At 58.3% G+C, this 20163-nt stretch overlaps 3 protein-coding genes and 1 long non-coding RNA gene across 22 annotated transcripts in view; 2 read left to right on the top strand and 2 right to left on the bottom strand.

Moving 5' to 3' along the window:
* The window catches only part of CFDP1 (craniofacial development protein 1), a 74694-nt gene extending 74399 nt beyond the window's left edge, over positions 1-295 (bottom strand). For 5 of the 6 annotated variants that reach the window (XM_054200954.1, XM_054200952.1, XM_054200955.1 and 2 more), the window contains exon 1: positions 15-295. In XM_054200954.1, coding sequence (XP_054056929.1) covers positions 15-69 — 55 coding nt within the window. In that variant the 5' untranslated portion in view covers positions 70-295. The remainder of the gene's footprint in view (positions 1-14) is intronic. The other variant, XM_054200951.1, reaches the window with a different exon arrangement.
* Positions 1-20163, top strand: part of LOC128909367 (uncharacterized) — a 199762-nt gene that overhangs the window by 87204 nt on the left and 92395 nt on the right. The window lies entirely within an intron of this gene.
* On the top strand, positions 457-5296 carry TMEM170A (transmembrane protein 170A). Its single transcript, XM_054200958.1, has 3 exons — positions 457-609; positions 698-868; positions 2009-5296. Exons 1-3 carry the CDS (start codon positions 489-491, stop codon positions 2137-2139), a joined length of 423 nt encoding a protein of 140 aa, XP_054056933.1. The 5' UTR covers positions 457-488; the 3' UTR covers positions 2140-5296.
* SLC12A3 (solute carrier family 12 member 3) lies at positions 6480-15093 on the bottom strand. Of its 14 annotated transcripts, none has more exons than XM_054200938.1 (26): positions 14779-15093; positions 14415-14561; positions 14081-14156; positions 13786-13881; positions 13539-13678; positions 13069-13179; positions 12775-12886; positions 12393-12523; positions 12060-12144; positions 11756-11910; positions 11350-11457; positions 10937-11060; positions 10742-10843; positions 10487-10642; positions 10310-10409; positions 9773-9884; positions 9111-9251; positions 8847-8953; positions 8608-8690; positions 8374-8445; positions 8081-8185; positions 7773-7884; positions 7374-7460; positions 7133-7268; positions 6956-7023; positions 6480-6634 (listed from the first exon to the last, which is right to left on the bottom strand). In XM_054200938.1, the coding sequence occupies exons 1-26, from the start codon at positions 15067-15069 to the stop codon at positions 6493-6495; spliced, it is 3099 nt and encodes a 1032-aa protein (XP_054056913.1). In that variant the 5' UTR covers positions 15070-15093; the 3' UTR covers positions 6480-6492. The 14 variants fall into 14 exon arrangements, 12 of the variants coding, with proteins under 12 accessions (XP_054056913.1, XP_054056915.1, XP_054056916.1 ...); XM_054200940.1 differs by having other exon boundaries at positions 14415-14525; positions 14752-15093; XM_054200941.1 differs by having other exon boundaries at positions 8081-8182; positions 8608-8953.

Genomic DNA, 20163 nt, shown 5'->3' on the forward strand with positions numbered 1-20163 from the left:
CCGGCCCCGCTCACCCGAGGGCACGTAGTCCTCGTCCTCGGCCGAGGAATACTCCTCCGAGCCCGACATGATGCCGGCCCCGCCGCCTCCTTACGCCCGCCGCCGCCGCCTCCTCCTCCTCACGCGCGCCCGCCGCCGCCCAGAGCGTCGCCGCCGGTGCCGTGGCGCCCCCTGGCGGGGTGGGAGGTGACTGCGCCTACCGAGGCGGCGCCGAGGACGGGAAGCAGCGAGGGGAAAGCCGCCGAGGGGGCTAGAACGCCCCTCCAGCCCCGGAGGCGCTTCCGGTGCGAGCGGGCTCCCGGTTTCCTTTGCGGCCGACAGTCGTTCCCATGGCAGCGCGGGGGCGGGGGGGGGGGCGTGTCCTGGCGAGCGGCGGTTGGCGGGGAGCGCTGTCTGTCACGGTGCGGCGCTTCCCATTGGCTAGGACGGGCGGAAGGGGGCGGGCGGAAGGGGAGCCGGCGGATGGCGGCGGCGGGGCCGGTGAGGGGATGGAGGGCGGCGAGGCGGGCGGCGGCGGGGGGCTTCTGCAACAGATCCTCAGCCTCCGCCTGGTGCCCCGTGTGGGCAACGGCACCACCACCTACTCCAGCCCGCTCTCCACCTTCCCAGGTACCCTTCCCCGCCGCGGGGCCTGCTCGGAGCGGGGCCCTCAGGCCCGTGGGCCCCGAGCCTGCCCTCACGGCCCTTCTCTCCACAGAGATGTGGTATGGCGTCTTCCTGTGGGCCCTGGTCTCCTCCCTCTCCTTCCACGTCCCGGCCGCTTTGCTAGCGCTCTTCACGCTCAGGCATCACAAGTACGGCAGGTTCATGTCCGTGAGCCTCCTGCTGATGGGCATCGTGGGACCCATCACCGCCGGCATCCTGACAAGTACGGTAGATGCTCGAAAATAGCGGCCGGGTGGCTTTGTCAGAATCAGAGGTTGCCTTCGGGAGCGTGGCGTACCGCGGCATTCCCTGGGTGGAGAGGAGATGAATGCTTTGGTTATATCCCCCCCTCGCCCCGTGTTTGAAAGAGTTCATAGAATAGAATCATATGATCATCTAGGTTGGAAGGGACCTTTCAGATCATCGAGTTCAACCCTCAACCCAACACTGCCAAAATCACCACTAACCCACGTCCCTCAGCACCACGTCTGCACAGCTTTTAAGCACCTCCAGGGATGGCGACTCCACCACTGCCCTGGGCAGCCTGTTCCAATGCTTGACAACCCTTTCCGTGAAGAAATTTTTCATGGTATCTGATATAAACCTCTCCTGGTGTAACTTGAGGCCTCTTGTCCCATCGCCTGTCCCTTGGGAGAAGAGACCGACCCCCCCTGGCTGCACCCTCCTTTCAGGGAGTTGCAGAGAGCGAGAAGGTCTCCCCTCAGCCTCCTTTTCTCCAGGCTGAACACCCCCAGCTCCCTCAGCTGCTCCTCACAGCACTTGTGCTCCAGACCCCTCACCAGCTCCATTGCGCTTCTCTGGACACACTCCAGCACCTCAATGTCTTTCTCGTTGGTGAGGAGCCCAAAACTGAACACACATAGGTGGAGCATCCCACCTACCAAGCCCTTTGTCAGGGATATAGCACATGCCCGTCAAGTGTAGAGCCGCGTGGGCTTTCAGGTTTCTGAGCACTGGGAGCAAAAGCGCTTGCAGGTTTGGTTTCTGTGCCCGGAAGTGGATGATATTTGCAGTTTGTGGACTGTGGCGTAGAGGATCTTGTGATGAGAGTATGTCCAAAACTGCGGCAACCTCCAAGCCTTCTGGAGGCCTCAGTAGCGTTTCCTCACCAATTTACCCGTTGCCACGTTGGTTACTGGCTGAGGTTTGTCACTGTAAACCCAGTCCTGCATTTCTGCCAGCCGGTGTGTAGGGGTTTGGGGCCCTCTCCCATAGACCCCCTCTGTTCTCTGTCCCAGCCTCACATCCTCAGAGACTTCCCCCTTCGTCCCTGCGGTTTAACAGCGTGTGTCTCACGTGCGCTGTCACACATTCACGTTTTGGCTTTTTCCCCTCTCTGCAGGTGCTGCCATTGCTGGAGTTTACAGAGCTGCGGGGAAAAAAATGATTCCCTTCGAAGCCCTCATTTTAGGAGTGGGCCAGACATTCTGCGTGGTGGTGGTTTCGTTTCTGCGCATTTTAGCCACTCTCTAGCTCTTCCTCAGACACTGGAGATCACAGATTGAAGGAAGAGCAAAGGATCTGCTGCCGGCACCGTCTCTGAAACAACCAACCAGTGAGCGCAATTCGAGGGGTGCCTCACCGTGTGATTCTCCACTGGTTAAAAGATACATGAAGGCCTGCTCCTGCCTCCAGCATGGCTGCAAATTAAGCTAAACATTGTGAATTTTGTTACTTTTTTTTGTAACATGAAGTGCCAAGTGAAACTTTATTTCCCTGGAGGATAGGAAAATGGATTCCAGAGGAGGAGGCCCACGTACCTTTCACCAGTGATGAATTGCAGGTGGCAGCGGCTGTTCTGGCGTAGAAACACTGCCACAGAGTGATGTGATGTCTTCGGAGCTCACTTAACGCTTTGACCTCTTGCTGCTTTATTTGCAGTGAACCTGAAGCTCTTTTAATGTGAATTTTCTAAATGAGAAAATTAATTTGTTTTCTTCCTGGCCCCAGCTTCCTAATACCAGGTCTTGGTCATAGTGAATTTGGGAGCAGCAAATGGAAAACTTTTTAGACAGATGAAAAGTGCAAATCTATGTCCAAGAGCTGTGACTATGAATGCTGGGGCAGGGGAAATAACTGGCGTACAAAGGATCGCTGTTTTTATGAATTTTATTATGGTGAAGCTCTCCTGGCGCTGTGTACCTCCTGCCCGAGAGGCAAAGCAAAGCTGAACGGGCGCTACGCCCTGCTGCCCACACTAGAAATCCCAGGGCACATGCGTGACCGTGCGCTGTTGCTTCTCAGGCTCTGAAGGAGCCTCGTATTTTTAATCTTCTCCCTTTTCTTTTTACTTGCTGATCATGTTTACATTGGTGTGGCGGAACTGGGTGTCTTCACTGACATGTAAACATCGCTGGCCGGCTTACAGAAAATGCAGCACGCTGCTGCTTCGCTGGCTGCGCTGGTGACAACTGCATGGCTGGCACTGGGCTGTTGTGACTGGGGCTCCCCGGGTGTGGGGGCGGGGAGCGTGCTGTGTTTTCGGCATCCCACCTGCAGCGTGCCAGTGTGGGGATGCCTGCGAGGAGCCTGGGTGATTTCCGCGTCCATCAGGGGCATGCCGTGTGAACGCAGCCCCAAACCAACCCTTGCAGCAGGCAGTGTGATCATTCGTAATGAATTGTTTTAGTTTGTTTCATTTTAAGTGATTTTTAACTAACTCTTAGATCTGCCTTTTTGCCTGGAGGCATGCCACGCAGCCGGGGCTCTCCATTTGCTACCTGGGCGCTTTCTGGGGGCTTGGTTTTTTGGGGTCCTTGGGGAAGCGGAGGTTGAACTCAAAGGATGTGGCTTTGTAGCCGGCTCCGTGGCTTTGCTGTGATCCGTGTTTGTTTATCGCCAGCTGACAGTCGTGCGGGCTGCCGAGGGAAGGCGCCGTCTGTGTCCAGCCTCCCAGGACACAATTCCCATCTGTGGTTTTGCTGAACTCTTTTGATTTCTAAACCAGCTTGCCTTTTTTACCTGCAACATTTCGTAAGGCCAGTTATCTTCCATGAATCCCATGTCCTCTGTGCTGAAACAACCCTCAACAGGGCCACGGGTTGATCATGAAGAAAGGACTTCTCTTTATGTACTAAGTTATCCAGAGTGGTCTGTTGACAGCTGATGGAGAAAGGTGTTTTTTGGGAACTATTTACTGAGATGACTCGTAATTTTTAGCCTGTGTTAATTCAGGGAATGAGGCTGTGCATTTTAGGAAAGACTTTAATGTGAATCCTTCTTCTTAGGTGGGTGAGGTCCAAGCGGTGTAACACATACTAAACCCTGGATCTTCGGAGTGCCCTGTGTGCTGTGCTGATGGTAGAGAGCCGGCTTTCCTCCCGCCGCATCCCCCGCGGGACGGTTGAGCCTCTCCCTCCCTCTTTGCTTCTGCCCCCAGTGAAAAAGCAGGAATAATGATCTCTCTAGATGTCTTTCCCCCTTCCCACTTCTTATTTCAAATGCCTGCACACACAGCGCGTGTCCGGAGTCCCTGGTTTGATTCACGTGAATTAAACTGTGTTTTCCTGGATAAATGAAAAGTCCCTCATGGGACTTAGACTGGGCGGGTCTGGCCTTACCTTTCGGGTGACGCTAGAAACTGTGTCCTGGGCACCCGCTGTGCTTCCCTTTCCCCCTGCCCTGGCATCCCTCAGTAGCAAGGACTAAGCTGATTCCAACTGGGAAAGCACTTTATCAGCGCGCCATGGCACAAGGATGGTTCCTCTGCAGTAACGGGGCTGAGGCACACAGGGGACTAATCCAGGCTGTTAAGAGCTCAGAACAAATGAAAAAAGAAATCACTTGGTGCTGGGCAAACCGAAAACCTCCTGATTTTTACCCATTGTGATGACCTGAAGTCGTTTTTGGGGATGTGGGGTGCTGCTTCACTTGAAAAGTTGGCAGCTCGGCCAGTGTTTGGAAGTTGAGTGGTTGGAGCTGGTGGTGCCTCTCTGTGCCCAGGCGCTGGGGAATTTTCAGGGAATTCTTGCATAAAAGGTGAAAAATCAGCTGCTGACTTGTTGTGACAGGTATTAGCGCTGGGGGAGAGCTCTTTGTGTCGCCCTGGTACTCACAGACCTTCCTCCGCTCCCCCAGCTGCCTTCCTGACCTCCCTCTCCAGTAAAACCAGATCCAAACAGGAAGGAGGAATGGTTTTGAGTTGATGCACCGGATCGGTCACAACCGGTGGTTTCCTCCCCTCTCATCACGTCGCTTTGGTCTTCCCTTTGTGTTCCTTATCCTGAGTGAGGCGAGGCGAGGAATTCCTTCAGTTTTCAGCGGGTTTCGGTAGACTTCACTCAGTCAAACTTGCCAAAAGCTGCCAAGAGCTTGCAAAACTGTCAATGCCGAGGTGTCCCGGGCTGGGCAGTGCTCTGAACCCCCGGCCAGGAGTATCGGTCCAGGAAACACCTTGCAGAGAAGCCGCCTGCCCTGGGGAAACGTTGCTGCGCGAGTCGAAACTCGTGGCCCCGCTTTGTGTGCATGAACATCCTCTGTGCTGATTTAGATACCGCCCGACTTCCTGTCTCACTAACGACTGCGGCTGTCGCGAACAAATCTTTGTATGATAGAAAACTCTGTAAATTTTATTTTTTTACTGACACTTCTGATCCTGGTGGTGATTATCAGTAAATTCTGTAAAGATGGAGGTGAACGGAGTCACGTGTTTTTCCTGACGGGCGATGAGGTTGTGGTTTGGGAAACAAGCTTTGCTCCTGCCTCACACGGGGCAGGTTTCTCCCACCCGGGGCCCTCGGCACCAGGAAATATCCTGGTTCTGGTGGTGAGTTTTGTCTCCATCAGGGGCTGGATGTGCGCCTGCAGCCAGGCACCGCAGCCCGAGGTGACATCTTGCTGCTTCTCGGCTGTTGGGGATGTCCCAGCTTGTTTCGAGGCTGGGAGTCCCCGTTCCCCAGCGGACGTGCGGGGTCCCCACAGCCCCTAGGCTCGGTGCAGGGGTTCTCACCCCGTGACCGTGGCTTTGCCGGGGCAGTGTCTCCGTCCCTGTACACGGCTCAGGCTCTCCTTGGGGAGCAGGTGTGGGGGGTCCCACTGTCCCCTTGTTGCTCTCTGGATGGCACCCTACACCTGACCTGCATGACTCCAGCTAAACCAAGAGCCAGAGCGATGCCTGTGATACGGGACCTGCATTATTTTTATGTAGAACCATAGGATCATAGGATGGTTTGGGTTGGAAGGGACCTTAAAGCCCACCCAATGCCACCCCCTGCCCTGGGCAGGGACACCTCCCACCAGACCACGTTGCTCCAAGCCCCGTCCAGCCTGGCCTTGAACCCCCCCAGGGATGGGGCAGCCACAGCTTCTCTGGGCAACCTGGGCCAGGGGCTCACCACCCTCACAGCAAACAATTTCTGCCTCAGATCTCACCTAAATCTCCCCTCTTCCAGCGTAAACCTGTTCCCCCTCGTCCCATGGCTCCCCTCCCTGCTCCAGAGTCCCTCCCCAGCTTTCCTGGAGCCCCTTTAGGGACTGGCAGGGGCTGGAAGGTCTCCCCGGAGCCTTCTCTTCTCCAGGCTGAACCCCCCCAGCTCTCTCAGCCTGTCCTCCCAGCAGAGGGGCTCCAGCCCTCCCAGCATCTCCGGGGCCTCCTCCGGCCCCACTCCAACAGCTCCGTGTCCTTCTTGTGCTTGTATATATCTATCTACCTGGATACAACCTACAAAGGCTGAGATGGGCAAAACATGCCTTTGTAAGAGGGTTTCCCGAGAGCTGGTGACCACGTGCCTTTGCGTCTCCCCTGGACTACCGGGCAAATGTGCTCCGAGGTCAAACCAAACCAGCCTGAAAAATTCACATCCCGAGTCGGCGGGGGTCCAGGAGCTTTTATTGGCAGTAAAAGGTCAGCACGTTCTCTTGGTTGCCGCGGGTGAGGATGACGGGGGGTCTCAGGTCCTGCGAGAGGGTCTCCAGCCAGGCCATGTAGAGGGAGCTGGGGCAGCGACCCTTCCTGCCGATGGGCAGTGTGCTGCGGCGGCAGCGAGGGGCCGGCTCAGCGCGGCTGAACACAGACCCCTCGGCCAACCCCCCAAGCTGAGCTCCCTCCTTAGCCCCTCTCCCAATCCCATGTTAATTTGCAGGTTATTTCCCTAAAAAAAAGGGTCAATGCCACATCCTCCCCCCACCTTCATGGTGGCTGGATCCCTTGGTACCCTCCAAGGGCTTTTCCCCACGATGCTGCACCGTTCCAGCATGGCGCTGGGGTGTGCGGCCAGGATCTCCCCGCACCGGGGGAACATCCAGAGGGACCATTGCCACAGGGTAAGAAACAGGCGGTGCTGGCACCTACATGGCTATGAGCGCCGCGTCCCGCGAGTAATCCAGCAAAATCTCATTCAGCCTCACTTGTCGGAGCGACTGCGGAGCAGAGAGGGTTGACGTGCAAAATAATTGTTTCCAAAAAGACCGAATTTTGTCTCGAAAGCAGGAGACCCTCTGCGGGAGTCGTCCCCACCACCGGCGCTACCTTGGCTCTGTTTTTGTTGACCTCCTCGTCAGAGATCTTCCAGGGACAGCCCTGCCTCATCTCGTTCACCGTGGCCTCGTCCTTGAAGCCATCGTTCAGCCTGAAGGGAGCGATCAGGTCCTCGAACCTCCTGATGCTGCAAGACAAGCAGAAGGTGCCAGGGAAGGGGGCCCGGTGGGGTGGGTGGTGGGGTGTTTTGGGGGTGCTGGGGGCGGGGGGAGAAGGAGAGGGGGGCGGTTACTGCTCCGGCTGGGGTTTCTGGTTGATGTCGGGGAGGATGTGGACCTCGTGGAAGTCAAGGCGGAACTTGCTCAGCAGAGAGACGATCCTGCCGGGGGGAAAAGGAAATATTTGCCAAAAATTAGCAGGGCGCGGTGGCTCTGGAGGGGACCCGTCCCGGCAGAACCAGAAACCCCCGCTGCCATCCTTGGTTTCCACTTCGGTTTCCCCCACACCGCAATCACATTGAGTTTTTGTAGGAGCGAGGCAAAGAAGCCATGTTGGAGCCCAAAAACCCATTACAGCAAAGCCCAGGGGACTCGGGGAGGGGGAAGTGGCTCCTGCCACCCCCCCATGGGGACAGCGGCGGTGGCCGCGTGGCTCAGAGGAGCTGCAGGTGTGAGCGGCCACCAGCACTTACGCCTTCCTCTCTTCGTCCATCCTGTTGATCTGCCCGCCGACGAACACCCGGATTTTGCACTTTGCCCACCGCTTCTTGCGCCCCAGGAGGTAGGGGATGAGCAGCGTGAGACCTGGCCCCAAAACACCCCGTGGGAGACGCGGCAGCGGTGACCCCACGGGCTCGCCAGTGCTTTCTCGATGCCAGCGATGCCCTGGCACCACTCGGCGAGGACTGAGCCCTCCCGGGCAGCGCGGTGGAGGGGCTGGGTTCGCCTCAGCTGGACAGACGGACGGTGAAGAGCCACAGCAGCTCAAGGTGAAGGTTACCTCCGTCGTCGAAGAGCCAGTAAATGTCGATGGTCTTCTTGCCCTGCTCGTTCTGGAAGATGGTGCTCGCCTGCTGCTCGCCAGCCAAGGCGGCGGGGTCCGCTGCTGGGGCGAGAGGGTCCCGGTGTCAGCGATGGGCACTGCTGGCCATGGATTAAAGGCCACAGATTCCTCCTGGCCCCAGCTCTGCTCCCCATCGCTGCCGAAACCCACCGCCCTCCCTGCGAACGTGGCTCCCCGAAAGTAATCCTTGAAGCCGGGGATGCTCTGGGTGGCCCCGAGCCAGCACCAACCTGTGCCCGGGGCTGCTCTGCCGCCGGTGCCGTTCCCCTCGGGGTGCTCCGCTGCCTCGAACGTGGGGTTAACTGGGGAGGGAGGACAACAGCACGGGCAGCAGGGCAGCACCCTGATGTCCCCATCCCCTTTGGTTCCAGCCCAGGAGTGTGACCTTCACCTGGGGACACGTTGCTGGCTGGCACGTCCCAAAGCTCCGGCACGTCTCTGAGCATCTGCCCAAAACTGCTTACCGTGAGCCTGCATCACTCGGGAAACGTTCAGCCCTTCCTTCATTCTCATTAAGCACACGCCGTACTTGAAATCGAAGGCGTCGCTGGAAGGAAGGAGAAGGCACTTAACAGTGGCCAGCTCATGTTGGGTGGCACTGCCAGCCTGACCAGACGCCGCACACGTGGCCACAGTGTCCCCACATTCAGTCATGGGGCCACCACCGGCGTCCCCGGGGGTGGAGGATGCAGCGTGGCCGTACTGCAGGATGCCCACGTAGTCCTCCAGGCTCTGCGGGGACACCGTCCGCCAGTTCCTCTTGTAGCCCAGGGCCAGGATGTTGGGTCTCATCTTCCCAAGGCCAGCAGCCTACGGAGAGATGTCCCCATGAGACGCCATGGACATGGGTGATGCCAGCCCACAAGGGATCCATACAAAGTAGGGTACCCAGAGGTCGGTGAGGGGGGTCAGAGCCCCCCAAACCACGATGGAAGACCTGACGGTCAACGGCCAAAGGTGGCTCTACCTGGATGAGCATTTGGACGCCGCTTCTCAGATCCTCAGCCACCACATCTGTGTAGAAAGCCTTGATCTTCCTCTTCATAAGCCACTTGATGTGTCCATCTGCCGTCAGCCGGGACTCCAGCATCTTCTGCTTCTGCGGTCCCTGGGGAGAGAAGGGGAAGGGACTCAGGTACAGGCGGCCCCTTCCAGCTGCTGGTCTTGCCACCAAGGACCTCCAGCTCCTCTCTTCCCAAATCAGTGGCAAGACCTGATGGGTGGTTGCAATCACAGCAAGAAAACCAGCAAATGTGGGAGCCAACAGCCAACACACACGATGCCAGCAGCCCCCTGGCTGTGGACAAGCTGGCGTTTGCTGCACCATGGCCCCAGCTGCTCTTCAGGGCTGTAGGACCACTCCTGTCCTCTGAGCAACCGCCTCGTCCTACCCCATCTTTTCTTTGGCAATTAGTTGGCAAGGGGGAGCCATTAGCCCACGTGGACATCCTGGTGCTTCATCACTGTTGCATAACAAGCTGGAGAGGCTTTCAGACGAAACATTTCATCATCCAGCGGCACGCAGATGTGCACGTTTCCACCCACGGCCCCGTGATCCAACCAGGACACATGTGGATTTCCCTGGAGCCCCCAGGACAAGGAACCAACTGGCTTTTGCAGGCGACTCACGATAAGCACGTTGCCGCAGAGCATCAGGCTGAGGTTCTTGGTGAACGTCCCCACGAAGTCCACCAGGGCCGGGCGGAAACTGGGGGGGCCGGTCAGCACCAGGCACTGGGGTCTGCGGGCGGGGAGAGGGAAGGGCCAAGGCTGGTACTTGGGAGGCACCGAGCCTCTCTGGAATGAGCCACGTCTCTTCTCCCATGCCCGGCCAGTGGCAACTACAGGGAGCGTCTTTAGGACGATACGAAAACATGTGGTTGAGCGGCCACCCTCACTCTTTGATCGTTTTATATCAGATGAGACCAACGCGTCTGTGTCTGCCTGGTACCGGGAAGGGAAGGTTTGCCCCGCTTTCCACCTCTGCCCACATGGCAAAGGCGTGGGATTTTGGACACAGCCACATTTTGCTGGGGCTACCGGTCGCTGAGGATGGTGGTGAGGACGTGGCCATGGGCATGAAGCCATCCCGGGTTTGTCGGTGGTGGTGGTTGGCTCTGCATCCCCCCTCCCTCCACGCCTGGCATCACGGCGAGCTGCCCTTGCCTGTAGTTCTTGATGTGCTCCTCCACTTCACTCAGCCCCACCGAGTAGTTGAGGGCCATGTTGTACGAGCTGGCTTGCATGGAGGAGCCCCAGTTGACATCTACGTGGGGAAGATGGATCAGTAACGGGGCCAGACACCTCCGGGGGCATCGCCCGTGCCGGGTTACCGCCACGCACCCGGCTTTTTGTAGAGGACGTATCCCAGGAGGAAGATGACAATGCCGAAGGCAATGAGGGCTGCCCACCAGGTCAGCAGGAACATGATCACCACCGAGACGGCGGCCCCGAAGAGCGCGGCCCACTTGCTGTAATACCGAAAGGAGGGTCGCCAGCCTGCACGCAAACACAGACAGCGGCCGCTGCCGGGACGGGGAGCCGGACGGGGAGCCCCCCGCCACACGGCACGGCGTGGCGCGGCACGGCACAGCCCACCTGGGGAGTTGGTGATGGAGGCGTGGAAGCAGCTGAAGTTGATGAGGGCGTAGGAGCAGAGGAAGAAGTTGGAGATGATGGGGGCGATGGCGTTGAGCTCGGCTGTGGGGAGGAGGAGGAGGAGGAGAGCGAGTTGGTGGCGGGGACGAAGTCACCCGGCTGGCGGTGGGCACCGGGAGGGCGCCACGCACCTACCGATGAGGATGAAGCCAACGGCGATGACGTAGGTGAGCATGTAGCCGCGGATGGGCTCGCTGTTCCTCCCGTAGCCCTTCCCGAAAAAGCCTATGAGAGGGTAGAGCTGGTCCTTGCAGAGACACTGTGGGGAGAGACGTGTTGGGGTCTCCAGACTTTGCCGGGGACGTGGGATGGCAGCGCCGTGGTGCGTCTTGCACCCGTAAGAGCAAGGACCAAACTGGCCTCATGCCTTCGCATCCTCCTCGCCCCTCGTGGGGCTGCTGGTGGCCACAAAGCCCCACGGCACTGAGCACGTCCCCTCCCCGCAGTCGTACATCTGCTGCCAGCAGCGTGACGCTGGGAGCATCGCCCGCTCCTGCTGCTGGGCTCGGGGACGGGAGCCGGCGGACACGGACATGCCACCCCCTTACCTGGAAGACTTTGGGTGCTGAGACGAGGCAGGCCAGCGCCGAGGAGAGGGTAGCGCCAAAGATCCCCGCCGTGATGAGGGGGCCGAATCCGGACACCATGCTCATGCTCTGCCCCAAAAGCAGATGGTCAGGACCCCCGGCACCCCCCGTGCATCAGCCCCTGCCCCGGCCCTAAGGGATTTCCAGCCCATGGGCCCCATCCTGCCACCCACAGGGCTTTTCCATCAACGTTATCTGGACGGTGAAGTCCAGCCACATCCAAAAGCCCGAGGAAAATATGTTCCCCGGTGTCTCCCGGGATGCTGGGGGCGAGGCGGACATGGGGCTGTCCCGGGAAACCCACCCCTTGCAGCACAAACCCGGTCAGGAGCTGGGACTGGGGGGGAGTGACGTCCCCCAGCAGCACCTGGTAGTAGTTGCTGAGCCCGTATCGGCAGCTCTGATGCTGGGCGCAGGCGGTGAAGTTCCAGCCGAAGCCACAGGCCAGTCCCTCGCAGCCCGGCGAGCCCACCACCACGCTGTCGTTCAGGCTGCCCGAGGCGTCCCGCACCACGCAGGCGCCTGGCAGGGGGACACACAGCACCCGCTCACCACCTGCACCCGTGCCGGCCCGGGATATCGGTGCCAGCGTCTATGGCTCGCTCCCCCTTCCCACCACCTGCTTCCTCCCAGGCCACCCCTTTCAGCTCACCCAAGGCGGTTTTGCTCACCGATCGTAGCAGAAAGCACCAGGTAGGACACGGTGGTCCAGAAGATGGCCATCAAGGTGCCCTTGGGGATGGCCACGGCGGGATCCTGCCCAAGGGAGTCGCAGAGAGATGTAAGACAGCTTTCCAGCAGCATCTTAATTGTGGCTGCTGTTTCACAAGAGGGATCTGAATTCATTGCGACACAAAGGGGCAGAGCATCTCCTGGCTGAGCCTTCCCCAAAGTTTCCGGAAGAAATGAAATAGAGTCTAAAAGCTGGATGAAAGCCAAAGACCTGGGAACACAGGGTCGAACCCTGAGACGCACCGGCTCAGGCAGCAACGCTCAAAACCCACCTTCAGGTCACCTGAAATGTTGGCCCCAGCCAAGATGCCAGTTGCTGACGGGAAGAAAATGGAAAACAAGCTGAAGAAGGAGCCCTCGGGCCCACGCCAGTTGGGCACGAAGTTCTGGGCAAAGATTTCAGCTAGGGAAGAAGCAGAGGAGAAGCATTTGGGGCCTCCCAACCGCCTTTCTCCTGGCTGAAGCAGCTCAGCGCTGGCTGGAGGCCCACCGCTGGTGGCGGGTAACCCGTGGGAGGAAGACGTGCATTTACTGACATCTCTCAGCGAGGAGCACCTGCCCAGAGCAAACTTCTCCCCCAAGGGCAGCAAAGAGCCGGGCTCTGGTGATGCCCTTGGACCTGTTGAGCATAACCCCGACCCGTGGTGGACCCACCTCGGTAGCTGAAGAAGCCCTTCGCTTGCTTCTCGGCAGTGGCCGGGATCACCGTCCCCACCAGGTAATTTATGAAGGAAACCAAGATGACCAGGAAAAACAGTATCTGCGCCTGCCAGACCAGAAAAAGCCAGCTGAGGGATCAGGGTTTGGGTGCCGAGAGGGTGAAGGACATGTTAGGAGACACCCTCACACGTTTTGGGGGAGCTATGGGCATCCTCTGCTCCTCGGATGCAGCAGGGATGGCTCTCATCAGCCCAAGGGGACAAGGTGAGCAGAAGAAGCAAGCGGTACCTTGGCTTCCCACTCCATGCCGGCCAGGGAGATGCCCAGCAGCACCGTCACAGTGACGACCCCGATGATGCGGATGTCGTTGGTGGGGTCCACGATGAGGGAGTTGTGCTCCTGGGGAGGGGGAACCGTCCACGACGTGGAAATAACCCTCTCTCTTGCCCAACCACCGGCATTACCACGACTTTTAGTAGTTGGTGGTTGATTATCGGTGGCCCAACGTTAACATAAATGTTGATAATTAATGCAGCTTGTGCAGGAAAGACGTGGGGATGAGGAGGTGGGGATGGAGGAGGTGGGGATGAGGAGGTGGGGATGGAGGAGGTGGGGATGGAGGAGGTGGGGATGAGGAGGTGGGGATGAAGGAGGTGGGGATGAAGGAGGTGGGGATGAAGGAGGTGGGGATGAAGGAGGTGGGGATGAAGGAGGTGGAGGGGACGGGACACAGAGAACACACAGAGTCGCTCTTTCACCTGCAGCAGGTCCCGGACAGTTTCGGCAAAGCCCACCGTGTGCATGGCCACAGCTACCGCGTTGGCGAAGGCAAAGATCAGCCCGATGGAGCCGCCCAGCTCCGGCCCGAGGCTCCGGGAGATGAGGAAGTAGGTGCCCCCTGAGGTGGCAGGAGCACCCCATGGTGTTATCTGCCTCCCCCTGCAACGTTTTTGAGCCCCCTCCTTGCACCTCGCAGCCCGTGCCGGGAGGGGGACAACACGCTACCTGACTTCACTTTGCCGTTGGTGGATATGGCAGAGATGGACAAGCCGGTGATGGTGGTCACCGTCACGGACATCAGGATGATGAGCCACGTCAGGGCTGTGGAGAGAGGGCACCGCTTCGTTCCTGCATCCCCCCAGCCCCATAGACCCCCCCCCGGCCTCCCTAGGAGACCCCCAGGGACCCTACACATGGCCCCACGCTCGATGCTGCTGGCACTGCCACCATCCCCAAGGTGTTTTGGGGAACGGCGAGCCCGGTGCCGCCATCCTGCCCGCCATGTACCGCCGGCACCCACCGATTCCCGCCTGGGCGGTGATCCAGGGCAAGCGCAAGTAGAGGATGACTCCCCAGATGTTCAGCATGCAGCGGATCTGGGGAGGGGGGGACAGAGAAGGGGACCTCAGTGGGCGGGCGCCCGGGGACAGCGGGGGCCATGCTGGCTCTCCTGCTCCTCCGAGAGACCCGCCAGGGAGGGCGGGGGCATTGTCCAGAACACGGACGCTTACGAAAAAGATTATATATATGTATATTGGGAAAAACGTGACGATGGGGAGCAAATGCATCGCCCCCCTGCTTGGAGGGGGGTGGGAGGGCAGGAGGATGCTCCCCGTGGGACCAGTCGCACTCACCATCACGCCCTTCACCCATCCGAAGCGGACGGGCTCCGGCGTGGGGGCTCTGCCCGGCTCCTCCGGTGCCTCCTCTGGCCCGGCCTCCGGCACGCCATTGCTCCGCTGTGGCTCTGACAACGGCGGGCGGAGGTGGCCCGTGTCGGGCTGCGGGGACAAGGGGGAGGGCAGGTGAGGGCGGGCAGGGCTGAAGGCAGCCGGCCGTCGCTGGGGGAGAGCTCTGGCACAGCTGGAAACAGCTGGGTTATCCCTTCTTGGGATGCGCGTATGGGCACGACCTCAAGAAGCAGGAGACGCCACGCCATGGTGGGCCCAGCCAGGGGGATGCCGGAGGTACCGGCGGCGCGGATGACCCCCGCCTTACCTTGAGGATGGAGTGGAGGTCCGCCAGCGAGGGCCTGCCCCTCCTGCCATCGCCCACCCCGTTGCTGTTGGCGTAGTGCTCGTAGGCCGGCACCACGTCCACCGTGTTGTAGCCGAAGGTCCTGGTGCAGAGGGTGCTGCCGGAGAGGTGGGTGCCGTCGCAGCCGGCCCCCTCGGCGGGCGCGTAGGGACCCCGGCCGCCCTCCTCCATGCCCAGGAGGGTGCTGATGGTGAAGCGGCCGCTGCAGCGGGACAGGGTGGGGGGCAGCTCCGGGACGGGCAGCTCAGCCATTGCCGGGGCGAGGGACGGGGCGGAGAGGGGTTCGCCGGATTTATACCCGGCAAAACCGGCGCGAAGTGACCGGCACCCACCCGCCGCCGTTGCTAACGGGGAAAGGAATCGGCTCGAACCACCCCGAGCTGGTCAGGGGGAAAAAAAAATAGCTGGAAGGGGTATCAAAGCTGCCGTAATGGGCACCGCTGCCTCCCGGCGCGCGATGCGGGCGGCGATAACGGGTTTGAAATTAAGTCCCAAGGACAGAGCGGCAGGGAAATGCGGTGCTGAGTTTGCCTCCGGCCCCAACCCAGGAACATTCGGTTCCCACTGGGATTTATTATGGAAAATGGGAGTAAGACTCCCACGCACCCTCGCCCTTCCCTGGGATACTGCCCCCGACCCAGCAGATCCCGTACATCTTGGCTGCGGCATCGAGTGTGCGGACGCGGGGAGGGAAACGGCCCCTTTTTCTCATGGTGAAGCCAGGGGAAAGGGGGGAGTGCGACCCCGAGGGACAGGAGGGATGTCGAGGGGCTGGGAAGGGGGACGGAGGGGCCAGGGGACACGGAGTGGCGGCAGCCGCGTCCCTCTGCGATTGCCCAGGGCTGGCAGCAGCGATGCCCATGCTCCCACAGCCCCCTTTCCCTCCTAACCCCGGGGAGGGGGAAAACCCCCAAAAGCACCCAGGGTTCCAAACTCCCCCAAATTTAGTTTAATACGCCCGATTTAATCCACCGCTTCCCATAAAAGAGGAGCGGAGGCCGCGCTGCCGCTCAGCGCTCACCCTACGGCCACCAGCAGCGAGGACAGGGGGAGGGACGGGTGTCATTTATACCCCGGCAGCCCGCTGTCACATGTGCTCCGAAAAGCAGTTACAGATAAGATCGCCGAAGACGGCAGGCAATAAAATTGGAGGGCAGCACCAGAGTCCATTTGAATTTCAGCACCCCCCCGCCGCGCTTTGCAAGTTAATGGAAAATTGGGGCTGCCCACCCGGCTGCCTCTGGCCATCTTTTGCATTCATGCACAAATTTTAACCTGCTTTTTGAGGACTTGCTTTGTGTTGTTTGTGCGCGAGTGGCCAGACGTCGTCCCCGATGGCGTAAGGCCAGCGCGCACCCGCTTACCCGGGAGCTGGGGACAGGCAGCCCCCCCGCACGCCACCGCTCAGCCCCCCCAAACCCCGGCACCCGTCCCTCTGCCGGCCCAGGGGAGGGAGAGATGGGGACGAAGGGAAAAAACCTCACCCCTCACGCCGCCCGCAGCGCTGTCCTGGTTTGAGCAGCACAGGATTGATTTCTCTTTCAGTAATTTTACTTCTCAGTAAGGTCTCTTCTAGTGCCTGGGAAAACTGCACTTTTAGGAGACTGTAGTGCCTGAATTGGTGATAATATTTACTTTATCGCCAGTTCTGGGGTGCGGGTTTCAAGGTCTCGGTGTTTTTGAGGTGCGGGGACGAGGGGGAGCGAGACCCGGGCATTGCCCCAAGCTGCCAACAGCGTTATTTCATACCATGAACGGCACATTCAGTATAAATTAGGAAGTTTGCTGAGGAGTTCTCTCTCTCTCTCTCTCTCTCCCTCCCCTGATGGCTGCCATCCTGAGCACTCCTCGCCCCGGTGCCGCAGCCCTGAGCCCTTCCCTTCCTCCCGCAGCCGCAGCGCTCGCAGGGTCCCACATTGGCTGTCCCTGCGGGGAGTGCACGGCTTCTGCTGGGGAACAGGCTGGCAATAGTCCTCGTGTGGTTTATATTGGTATCGGGATCAGTACTGGTTCTTTATTATTATTAATGTTAATTATTTAGTCTTATTCTATTAAATGTGTTTATATTTCAGCCCTCGGGTTTCCTTGTTTTTTCCCAATTCCCCTTCCGGAGTGGGGAGGGGTCACCGGGCGACAGAGTAATTGTCTAAACGACAATAAATTGCTGTGGGTTCCTCAAACTGTGACAAAGGTGGACACCGGCTTCCTCTCACAACAACAGAAGCAGCAGCAGACTCGTGCCCAGCAGGAATGGCTTTATTTTAGAACCTCATTATTTCACCAGAAACGCTAACTTGCCCAAATCAGCAGGAATCACGGAGTCTCTTAACCAGGGGGTATCTCTGTTAAATGCGGCGCGGTCAAAGATGCTCCAGGCGAGAGAGGAGACTCCAGAGAAGATGCTCCGGGTGAGAGACGAGACTCCGGAGGCCGGGCGAAGAGCGACGCGAGTGGTATGATGCAACCCTGGTGTAGTGAAATAGCCGGATAGTAGGATGCGCTTGTCGTCGGCCTGATTCACAACACCAGCTGCAGCAACAATACCGGGGCCATCCGGCGCTGGGAGCGGGAGAGGAGAGCTCCAACCCCTCCACTCGCACAGTGAGAGCTGCCACGTTGCTTCCGCAGGGCTTTCCCTCGCTTCCAGCCGATCCCCTGGACCATTCTGGCTATTAAACGCATCCAATGAACGTGAATTGAATTAGGCGGAGAGTGGTGCAATGCTTTTACGCACCTTTCTTTTAAAGTTTGCCAAAGCGCTGTATTCTGACTTCAACGGAGTTGTTAATTGTCCCGTTTCCATCCCTGCGGAAGAGGGAACTTACCGCCCTGGGTGACACGGGAAGGAAGCAGGGACTCTACAAACCCACCGTGCGCAGCAGGACTCAAGCTTCTCGGCTGTGCAGGGAAGGAAACCTGGGAAAACTGATGGTTATTCAGGCCACCGCCAGCAGCCTTACCTGCCATGGCCGAAGGCATCGTCTTCCATCTTCTTCCAGACACTATTCCCATCCCTTCCAACTTCAGAGCCAGAGAGAAACAGGACAAAAATGCCGGTACGGGGACATGAACGGTGGCCGCATTTGAGCGCGGTCCCACCCCAGGGACACACAACTAGAATTAACAATATCCCCTTTCTTTCCTCCAGGCTGGAAAGCAAAGAGCTGGCTGCTTCGAGAGGCCGGGGTTTATTAAGGTTGGGGAGACAAGTGTTGAGAGGGTAATAAGAACAACAACAACAACAAAAAAATCATGATTTCATTCTTTCTGAACATAATTCCTTCAGCTCCTGCAAGGAACAAGGTCCAAGTGCTGTCTTAGACAAATGCAGCAGTGGCAGGAGAATGGAGGAGCCACCCCGTTTAGCATTTGTCTGGAAAACAAAAAAAATCAGGATGGAGATGCAGAATCTGCAGTCCGTGGGGAAACCCAAGCAAAGGCAGAGGAGCGGGGCCGTACCTCGCAGGCCGGAGGCAGTAACCTGACTGTAGGACCAGCTGAGCCAAGCGTACGCTGGGGTAACGGTGCAGGCACCGCTCTGAAAATACTTAGAAGAATGAATGTTGTTGGGGGGGGATAAGAAAAAATAATAAAACCCCAAAACCCAAAGAACCTGAGCTGAGAGGACGGGACGCACTGAGAGCGGCTGCAGGGCAGCGTTTAGGAGGGCACCCAGGGCACGGTTCAGCAGGGCTTCTGCTCCTTGGCACCCGTTAAAGCCTCACATGAGCTGGCTTGTCTTCCTTAGCTCAGTTTAGTTTTTACCAGAAGCCCATGGTTAACCCCCGGGCAGAGCTTTAACTTGTTTTTTCCTCCCCCCCCGCCACTGGACAGGTAACATAGGGCAGATTCCTCTGCAACTCCCCCGTAAATCCAGACCATGTCAACTCCAAGCTGGTTTGAAGGACGTGCAGGATACGAAGCGTTCCGAACTGCCGTGCTGACACCACGGTGCTTGTGGATGTGAAACATGCACAGGGATGAGCCATGCAAACCCTGGAGAACGGACCGGGATGCGCTGCACGTTGCATCCATAGCGGGACGGAGGGTCACACACGCTCCCACGGCAAACACCTTTTCACTCCTTCCTCGAATCCTCTCTAGCAACACCAGCCTGAGCTGCGTTTGACTCAGAGTAACAAGCCCCCCCCTTAGGATGCACCTCATCTACCTGGAGGCTCTTCATTGCCGAGGGTTAGTCCCAGAGTAGGAAAAAGCAGATGGAATTACCCTAAATTTAATCTGCAACATTCACCTGTACTTTTTTCGTGTACAAAGGGTCAGAGCCCTCCACTGACTTAGAGAAGATTTATTAACTTAATTAAGATTTATTCTTATACTCAGAATAAATTCAGCTCAGATGAACGTCCACAGATCTGCTGCAAACTGTGCTGGCAAACTACAAACACTGACTTGCTCCGATGTTGCCGCACATTATCCCAATTTTCAGTTCGACCTGTGCGAGTCTGCCCAAGCAGATCGAAGCCCTTTTTGTGCATGAGGAAAACGGAGGCAGCTCTCGCTACGCCCTGGACGGCACCACGCTGGAAAAGCGAGCATTACTCCCTGGTGTAAAGGGAGCGCTTAGTGACACCACCTTTGAGCAGGCTGCTCCAAACACAACCTAAAAATTCACTGACAGCCCGAAAAGCCCCTCCAGCAGAAGGAATACTTACAAAACCAAGGCTAAGCCTTAGCAAGTCTGAGTGTGAAGGTACAAAGACCCAGGGGAGCAGAACCACGTTGTCCCCTCCAGCAGAATAAGTGTGGGGTGGAGAAAAAACAGTGACATCTGGAAAACCACGGGGGTGCCTTACTCAGCAAAGCACCAGTACGTGCGTCAGCATCTACCTCAATGCAGCAAAGCCCTTGCAGTCGCGCAGAGAAGAGACGGGTTCGCCAAAGCCAGGCCCAGGCGTGGGGCTGGAACCCACCGCTCTTGGGAACGCGGGAAGACGGACGTTCTCAACCTGCACAGGAGCAAGGAGAAATCACAGGGCAATCAAGAACAAATCGTTTAATTCCAACTACGCGTGGCACCTTCTGTTATACCCACAGCCTCTCACATCTTGCCTGAAACAGGGCTGGGCTTTACCTTTCCAGGGTTAGTCCCAGGGCTTTGACTCCCTGGGGTTCGTGTCCTCTGTCTGTGTATCACAGAAGGACCATCTTGGCTTTTCAAAGTATGAAATACCCCAGTTTCTGCCTAGCTTAGAGGGGACCAGAGGCTGGAGTGACAACCACTGAGCTCAAAGGGAGCAAGCTGCATACAGTCATCAATTTTCTCTTTCACTAACACCTGTGACAGCTGAGAAGCACTGGAAAGCATCTGCTACAGCCATCCTC

This window comes from Rissa tridactyla, chromosome 4 (genome assembly GCF_028500815.1).
Source record: "Rissa tridactyla isolate bRisTri1 chromosome 4, bRisTri1.patW.cur.20221130, whole genome shotgun sequence".
Classification (NCBI taxonomy): domain Eukaryota; kingdom Metazoa; phylum Chordata; class Aves; order Charadriiformes; family Laridae; genus Rissa; species Rissa tridactyla.